The following is a 9692-nucleotide window of genomic DNA, read 5'->3' on the forward strand; positions in this document are numbered from 1 at the left end:
GTGTCAGAGACTAGGGTTCAGTCTGCTATATGCATAGTTCAACAAAAAAAAAAACACATTCTTGACCTCCTCAAACCTCAACACTCTTGAGTAATAAAAGTTGGCTCAGCAGAAGTCTGGGATGTCTGCTTGAGGCTCGCTGCAGCATACCACAGATGCATGGATGCAAGGACTGCCTAATGTTGCTAAGCATATCTACATAAATGCTTGTCATGTGCCCCTTCTCTTTCTTGTTGTCAGAGAGAGAAGTAATCCAAGTGATACTAGTTCTGCCTCGCTAGAGGATGTCAAGTATCCCTTTCAAACTGTTCATTTTGAAAGTGGGAATCTGCCCATATCCTCAGAGCCATAAAGAATGATCTGCTTATCTTTCTCCCTTTTTGGCAGTGGTGTTTGTTTAATGTCCTATGTAAAAATATGTTTTACTGATTGCCTAAGACACCTCACTCTTGCATTGCTCATTACTTATTATACTAAGAAGCTCAGCCAAACGGTGGCAGACAACTATACCATGACACAATTACTTGTACTTTAGATTGCCAAATACTTGTTTCTTTCCCATGCGTCATACCCTGAGTGATTAAAAGAGATCTGATACACACAAGGGTGGAATTACAAGGATATAATTGTGTGTTTATTAATCAAGTCAGTTAAAGCTTTTCCAGTTCGAGAGTTGTGTGCCAGGGCAGGATCTTGAGAGAGGAGATTACTGAAATTGTACATCTGCAAGACTCCATGCATTGAGCTTTCCCTTCCCTTTTTACATAAATTATCATTTTAACCCTGTTGGAATCCGCTCAACTTTATACCAGGGGCTGCCCTAAGCATGCCAGAGGAAAGGTCCTGGCTGAAGGGTCTTATGAGCCTTCCCTTAGTCAACCCTATCCTGTGGAAAGGCTTGCCAATGTGTCCTGTCACCTGCCAATCTCTTTTTACTTAGTCCTCCTCCCTTACTAATTCTGCCTTCCAAGACACTCTGTGTGTGTGTGTGTGTGTGTGTGTGTGTGTGTGTGTGTGTGTGTGTGTGTGTTCATACCTCTCAACTGCCCAGATTTTCACAGAATGTCCAGATTTTTGGCTATTTTTGGTCTGTTTCACATAAAATTTGTATTCTGGTAAATCACTGTGATGATCTGAGAATTTATGTCAGTAAATAATGACAAACAATTTCAGTTTCAGACCTCATATTAGGGTTGCCACCTTTTCAAATGGCCAAAGTGGGACATTTTTGGAACAAACATCAGATTTTACAGGCCGACACATACCCACGGTCAGTACAAAGGATAGAACTAAACTTTTTTGCCTAAATAAAAGCTTATTCTTGTAGCATTGTAGTTGCTTATTCTGTTTCTTATAACATTTAGGTATTTTAGATACAGAATAACTGTTTTATGCAACTATTACATAAAATATAGGAAATAATTTTGTCCTAAAATCTCAGGACATTTGCCATTTTTACAATTTTTTGTCAGGACACAACTGCCCAAAGAGGGACTGTCCCTCGCAAAGTGGGACAGGTGGTAACCCTACCTCATATCCTTCAGAAATTGTATGCTAAAACAAACGCTGTTACTCTAACAACTTTCTAAGTTAATAAGAGCAATATTTAAAATATGTCCCAATTCTTGGCCCACTGTCCCCCCATTTTGACAGCCTTTGTCCAGATTTCTTGCACTAAAAGGTGTGAGCGTGTGTCCGCGCTTATATTTTGGTAGAAAGACCGTGGCGATGTTCAAGGTACGCTTTTTGCGCAGTGCGAAAATAGGTTGTTCCACATTTTGACTTATAACACATTGCTATGGTTTATGTTCCACATTGACCTCCTATCAGGTTGCGAACTATGATTTCCGATTATTTGTCACTGTCAGTACACTACAGTGATTTACCACAGCGCCAGTGACGAATAATGAGTGTTTAAATAAGGTTGAGTTTAGTATTACGGTTGCCAGTGCATCTTTACATTTGCCCTCAGTGGGAGATTTGTTGTGGAAAAGTTAAATTTTACAGGGCAAACCAACGCTCAGTCACTGCAAAGTAGTGAACTTCGTTTTTTTGCCAAGATTAAAGCGTATTTTGTAGTATTTGGTTTGCTTATGCTGTTTCGTGGAACAGTTAAGTGTTTCGGGTACAAAATAATTGTTTATACATCTATTAAAGAAAATTTAGGATATTTAATTGGCTTAAAATCTCAGGACTTTTGCCATTTTTCAATAGTTTTTTTTTTTTGCAAGACGAAATTGCCCAAATAGTGATTGCCCTTCACAAACAGCACGTGATAACCTAATTTAAGTTTTGCGTTACCCTTTGCAGGTTCTAGTCTGATGCTTTATTTCGATCTGCGCTGCACCTTTAAGATCTCAGCACACCTGAACTGTCGCAGGGAGTTGGACTTGGTGTAAGGGAGGGACCTCTTTGTCTTTGGACCAAAAAATCCGGAAGACGATGGTAGTGGATGTTCACAAGATAAAGTGGGTTTGGAAATGCTGCAGGCCAGGCCACGCGCTGGATCGGACTCTACTGTTCATTTTTGACAGGAATTTGTGTCTGTTGTTCACATCCACTTTTGTTGAATAAGTTGCCTTATGGCGGATAGCGATTCAGTTGTAGTTTAGACTGCCCAGTCCCTGTGTAAAAGTTCCTGCTTCGATCTTGTGGCGGAGGTCTCAATTGCAAAGCCACTTGTTTGGAAGATGAGGCGGAAGATTGGAGTTCGCATAAGGTTGAAGAGTATTCCCTTGGGTCACTTGTACTGCTGCATCTACATGCTCAGTGCACTTGTTACTACAGGTACAGTACATAATATGGAATTTATTTTCCGGGGGCTGTAGAGGTAAAGGCTAACCTAGCTGAACTGGTTCTTTCAGTTCTCTTGTTGATGGGTAGGACGTTTAGTATTACGTTAAGTGTGTTTTAATTTCGCTCTTACTATTTTTCTCTTGGGATTTTTGTTTTCACGTTTCAGTCTAGTATATTTTCATATATTTCTCAGACGTTTTCCTGCTGTTGTTTAATTTCCTAAATAAATCGTATTACTTCTGGTGCCCTTGTCATCTTGAAAAATGCAGGAATCAGACCACTGTTTTCGAGATTCTTTCCTATTTTCAGGCTTGATTTACCATTTGAATGATTTTCTGTACCCCGCAAGTTGTACACAATTTCGAAGTTGTTTAGTTCACAGGAAACCAGTTTAGTTCACAGGAAACCAGTCTTTGTGACCAAGAATTTAAAGAAACTACCCATAACTTCTGTCAACTTTTTATATTTTGCATGGAGTCTTTTCTAGTTTGCTTATATTTTTGCATCACTTTTGTCTCTCCCAGTTTTAAACTTCAGTTTTTGAGTAGTAGTTCACAATCCTAGTGAAAGTAGAAAGAGTTCTGCGATATTCATATTTTTTCTTTTTTCTTTATGCTATAAGAGCTTTTTTGTAAGTATTTCACTATCTGCAGGTTGAGCGGCATGATAGGAATTCTTCTGGAGTACTGCAGTTGTGAAGAGACAGAGATGTCGAAGCAGACAAAGATAAGAGTCTGCAATGTAAACACCATTTTAAATAACAGGATTTGACCCTATTTAGGGAGTCATGCTTAAATTTTCATTCCTGGAACATCTAAGGGGCAGGATCTTATTATTAAGTCAAAAATGTTCTTTGATGCTATCTGATAACATAAAGATGTAGCTGATGTGCATTTTTATAACATGCTGTGAAATCATTGTGCATTTTTATAACATGCTGTCTGACCATTGTGAATATTAAATATTGCATTTTGTGAAATTAAGGACGCGACCTTTCTCTCATGATAGTCAGATATGGTAAAATGCATTTATTTTAAGTGATGTTATATTTCCTGAAAACATTAAAATGAGAAGCCTCTGCAAAAATAAACTGTCCCTCCTCTTTGTCTTAATAGCAAAATCTTCTAAGGTCCGCAAAATCTTCTAAGGTCCCTTTCTGACCAGTGATATCAGTGGAGTTAAGTGTTTGTAACCAGTGGTGTGGTCACAATGGTTGTAGAATATTAGTTATTTTTGTAATGTTATCTTTTTTATTGGTAATTAAACTATTATATGGAGTAGAAGGCATTTGCTTATATGTTGTAGGAATTATAACCAGGCTATAGCTGACAAAAAAGTAAGTCTTTGTATCAGGACTTCCTTTGACAGCAGTGTGATTTTGTTTGAAGTTATGAGTTAGGATACTGTGCATATACTCATCTTTTCATTTCATTTCATTTCATTATCCTCTTTTTCTAGTTCAGGGTCATAGGGAGTTAAAAGTCTATCTCATCTTGTAATGGCAGTAGGCAGGAACCAGTGCTGAATGAGATACCCATCCATCAGACATACCCATACATAGGCAGCTTCAGTACTACTAGCTTACATATCTGCATTCATAACCATGGATGCTTTTGTGGTGAGAGAGAAACCAAGACCACCCAGCAGAAAACATAAATAGACTCAGGAAGGACATATAAATTCCAGACAAAAGGTATCTAAGCTGTGAAGCAGACCAGAGCAGCAGGCATTGCTAGTTGGTAAAAGTAACTTAACTATTACATTACTTTGCAGCCACTGCAAGGTGCACAGTACAGCTGAATATGCTCAATGCATTATAGTCCGACACAGAGATATGCATACTTTCTTATTACAAAATCATCCTGTGTTTATATCTGGCTGACATTTTTTGAACTAATCAATTATTTTTAGGGCATTCGTTAAACTAAATCTCATCATCATAATTAATACTAGAACAAGTAAAAATAATGATAGTTCTACATACTGATTTGTTGTAACCATGTGAGTTATTTGCAGTCGAGACATTATCTTGTGGTTCTATGGTATGCTTAGCCAATGATACTTCATATAGTGGACATTACTGAGGAGTGACGGTAAGTTGAGGGTCATGGTAAGGTATGATTTCTCAGGTGAAGGAACTTTTAGGCCATGAAATTCCTGCTGTTTTAAATGATACATTATCTACTTCATACAAAACTCTCCAATGAATGTATTACCTGAACCAGTGTATATTTTTCAAATATATACTCACAATCTTTGTTTCTAGATGTTTTGGGTGGTAAATAGTTCATTCACATAGAAATGATGTGTTAGAATGGAAACTGGTTTATGAAGTTGGTGCACAATGCACTTAATATTGTAGTGCCTTCCTAGATCTAGTTGTATACGTTATATATTTTTTGATGGAGGTGATGGCAAATTTCACAAGGAAGGACATGTGAAAGATCAATAACATTTATATTTGTTTATTTTCATATAATTTGGACTTTTCATGAGCAGGCTGAAACCTTTTCCCTGTATAAGAAAAGCATTTCTGGCTATTCTCTTTGTTTATGAGGTAATGCACACTACTGAAACCTGTGACCTTTTGTGTTGATGGCACTTGCGCAACAATACTTTGACTAACAGGTGATGCTGTCTGCAGACAGAAAGGTTTTCAAAGCACTTTTCTACACCTACAGTCTCACCAGTTGCAGGTGTGGCAACCCTAACAGATCTACTTTTAAATGCCCAAAATAAGAGTTTATGTAAAAAAAGTGACATTTTGCAGTACATACCATACCTGTAACCAGTGCAAAGGAGTAGCCATCAGTTTTTTGACAAAATAAAAGCTCCCTCCTGAAAACTTTTTGTTTTTTTTCATATTTTAAACATGTTTCAGACACAGAATAATAACCAACTTACTATGTGTTCGAAACATGGATGCCAAGAAATTCAGCTGGAGAGTGAAGCTTGAGAGGTGAACCTTGGCGTCTGTGTTGCGAACAGATAATAAGAGTTATGGTTGATGAAACTTGATTATAATTCGTTGAAATGCACAGAACTTTTTGTTCCATGTACTACCAGTTGCAGAAAAGGAAAAAAAGAGTAAAAGTACAAAGTGTTTTGCTGGATTTCAAATCGTTAGAAGTAAATTAAAACATTTAGCACTGCCAGAGAGAACAGCAGAATCAAAGGGTTTTAAAGCTGTTAAGATACTTTGTTCTGACAAACCTTTTGTTTATAAATGAGGTAGAGTGAAGTATTTAACAACTTTTAAAGCTGTTTTACCTTCTGTTTCTGTCCTTTCCTGGCTGACTGTCTGCTTTTAGTGCCTAGCATTAAACCTGATCTTAACAGTGATTAAGAGTGCTTAACAAGCGTATCTTTTTCTGATTTTTTTGGAGTGCAATAGTGGCATTCCATGCACTTCTTCTTCTTTCGGCTTTTCCCGGTTAGGGGTCACCACAGCAGAATTCCGGTCCGCTAATGATTGGCAGATTTTTACGGTGCCAGCTCGACGCCCAACCTTCAACGAAGGATCGCCCATTCACGCATGTCTTTCGAACGCCAGCCACTCGACCGTGGGGAGGACATGCAGACTCCACACAGAAACTACAAGTGTTATATGCAGCTGTTAAGGGAAATAAAATATCAGAATATTTGCAATTTTTGAGATTATTATTTGCAGGACACAACTTCCTAAATAGGGACTGTCCTTTGTAAAGATGGACTGGTGGTAACCCTGTACTCTGTATTTTGAAGTTCATACTGATGTGCAGGATGGTCACATACTATTTAAAATGTGCTAATGTATAGGAAGAAAAAAAAAAAAAAAAACTAGTAACCAGAAGCCACAACCAGGATTCTTCTATAAAATAAAATCTTTATTTATGACCAAACTGATTAAGCACTTTCGTCCTTAACACAAACATGACTTCATCAAAATCAAACCATATCACCAAAATGGCCTTTTTGTACAAAACCAATTAATTAACCACGTATCCAATTAACCTTGAGCAATGGGGAAAAAATCATTACACAGTGTGTATATCTATAGGAAGACTACCATGATTTTTGCGCTGCAGTTAAGGCTTTGGTCTTCCTGCTGGGGGCACTGCTGCAGTAAACATGGCACCATTTTATTACAAGCCATTTAAGTAAATAAACTGCCTCAAAAGTGACTTAATGGCAGACATTTAGCTTAAACCTGTGCTTTGATTCTGCCTTGTCAGTTTGAGTTTGACAGTCAGTAACATCTTCTGAGGTCTCATGATGTCTGCCCTACTAAAAAAGAAAAATCAAAGACTAGAATAGACTTCACTAATGAGTTGTCTTAAAAATATAATGCCTAACTTAAGTCCAGATGAATTCTTTGCTGAACTGAGTTTTCAATACAGTATAAAGTAGTGCATATTATTTCTGTTATATTGTTTGGATTCAGGTGTGTGTGTTGAACTAAAAACAGCTAATTTGCTTGCCATCATGGCTACCCTTTCTGACTAAAAAACATAAACATTCTAATTGAATGTTTTATGGTTTACTCTCTCTGCCCCGTTTGGTCATCTTAAATTCACAGTAACTGCTATTGCATCCCAGCAGTGCAATTAAAATGTCATGTATTCATGTCAAATATGCGGTTACCTCTGCTTCTCTTTTTCCTGCATTGCATTGCTGTCAGTGTATTTTATATTATTTTTTGTTTTGTAGCTTGATAATGATTTGCCATTAGTTACTGATGGACTAATTTATGTCTGACGTTTATCCAGATGGTGCTTGCACTATGGTTTACTTGATTTGTAACTCATAACTGGCACGTTTTTTTTTTTTTTTTTTTTGCCCCACTAAGGGCAACTCAGGAGCACTGTTTGGTTAACTGGCTTACTTACACTGGTGTACTGTGAAAGTGAATCAAGGTGGAAATGAAATACAAACTTTTTTAGAGTAAAAAAAAAACATCTTTGTGCTAAGGAGGTCGTTAATTATATAATTGCCTTTGGTAGACACTGGTTTATTATTTTATTATATTCAAGTTGTGTAAGTACTCAGAGCTTTTATTACATGAAGTTTACCAACAGATCATAGCCTTGTCCATCTGTGTTTTACTACCACACATCATTGTTTATCTCCCTTTGCCGCATGTCTTTTGTATGTTTATATACACTCCCTTGGCATGCCTAAAAATGGTCACTGTGCTGATCTGTGCACTTGCATGTCAGGAAAACGCAAGCAAAACCTAAACTTGGTTGCACCAAAATTGAAAATTCCAGCCCTTATGCAATGATGCTGCTAAAGAAATTGAGGTTTAGTGCAGCATTATCTTTGCATAGCATTTTTTTTTCTTGATTTTTCACTCATATCCTTAGATATAATTCTACTCTAAATTAGGTCTCTAGGAGTCATAACTGGTTTTGTGCTGAAAGAAATTCTCCCGGTGGTAGGGTTTGGAATATGTTGATACACTGGACATGTTACTGATGCTACTGTATCTCAAACTTTGTAGCAACACTGGTTATTTTGAGATTTCATTAGTAAGAAAAAGTTGTAGTTGTTACAGCATTTTAGTATGGAACTGGGAGTATTCATATACGTGATATGGAATCTTTCATATTAGTGGTTTTAATACTTTTCACTTCTGAGGTTGCGGACAAATCAACAAAGCTACTGTACGATGACAGTGTGACATTACAAGCAGACAACAGAAACTTCAGCAAGTGATAGGAAAAAGGAATGCAAAATTGAAGGCACATGGGAAGAAACTGACAAGGCCTTGTCATAGCAGCAAATGGGACCATCAGAAGTCGGAAGAAGCTGAAAAAAATTAGATAAAAGGAAATGGTGTAATATGTTAGCAGTCCAAGTATCTAGGAAGGATAGTTGAAGTGAAGGGAAGATCCGAATAAAGGTGTCAAAGCTAGAGTCAGAGGGTTGGGAGGGTGGCCTAATGGTTAAGGTGTTTGCCTTACAAACGCAAGGAGCAGGGCTTGAGTCTCACAAGGGATAATTGGCTAGGCTTAAAATGGCTCACAAGGGCAGTTAGCTTAGTACTAATCTATGAACCTGCAGCCCATTGGTACAGACTGTCAGGGGTAGTGTGTAACAGAAGAATAACAAATAAGCCTAAAAGTAAAGTGTACAGAAACATTGTGCAACAGAAACATAGGCAGTGAAGGCAAAGTAGTGGAATAAGCTAGTGGTGATGGAGATGAAGTGCCTGAGATGGGTGGTAGCCTGCACACTGGGACAGACTAAGACATGAGGACATCAAAACAGAAGCCAGAGCAAAGTGGTTTAGGTATATGTACTGAAAAGCAGATCATTTGGTGAAGAAGATTTGGAAAGATAGGAAGAAGGCAAGAGGAAATGAGGATGTCCAGCAAAGAGAATGAGTGAGAGAGAACCTGTGGCAGTCAAGCATGTCTGCCAAAGAAGGTAAGAGTGGCACTGAGCTGAGAGAGGTGGCAACACTTGATGCTACACTTAACCTCATGTAGAACATGGAGGTGGGGAATGGGGATCGATGATGACTTCTGAGGAAGAATGGAACACATCTGTTTCATTGCTTGAATGCTTTTTTTGGTTGTTTGTGTAATCATTTTAAAAATATGACATTTAATTACTGTTTGTTTTGCATACTTTTTGATGTTATGGAAATATATTTAATAGGCTGAAAGGGTACTTTTCGCAGTGAAATGTTCTAACACTGAAATAATTAAAATATCAAATCAATATACATTTTCAGAAAATAACTTTGCAACTGTAATGTCTAGTACATTTCTTGTTTTTAACAAAAATGACAGACTTTACAAGAGACAACAACCTTCTAAAGCAAAATTAGGATCAGTTAAGATTACCAGATAAGGTTTAGGATCATTTTGAAGGGAAGAACAGATACAAACAAGGGGGTATGTTTGGCA

The 9692-nt window shown here is 37.5% G+C and overlaps 1 protein-coding gene across 2 annotated transcripts in view; it reads left to right on the forward strand.

The window, feature by feature from the left end:
• Positions 1 to 2352: 2352 nt before the first annotated feature.
• The window catches only part of VSIG10 (V-set and immunoglobulin domain containing 10), an 811575-nt gene continuing 804235 nt past the window's right edge, over positions 2353 to 9692 (forward strand). The window contains exon 1 of one of the 2 annotated variants that reach the window (XM_044068350.1): positions 2353 to 2787. In XM_044068350.1, coding sequence (XP_043924285.1) covers positions 2691 to 2787 — 97 coding nt within the window. In that variant the 5' untranslated portion in view covers positions 2353 to 2690. The remainder of the gene's footprint in view (positions 2788 to 9692) is intronic. The other variant, XM_044068351.1, reaches the window with a different exon arrangement.

This window comes from Protopterus annectens, chromosome 4.part0 (assembly GCF_019279795.1).
Source record: "Protopterus annectens isolate FY-2018-M chromosome 4.part0, PAN1.0, whole genome shotgun sequence".
In the NCBI taxonomy this organism is placed as follows: Eukaryota; Metazoa; Chordata; order Ceratodontiformes; family Protopteridae; genus Protopterus; species Protopterus annectens.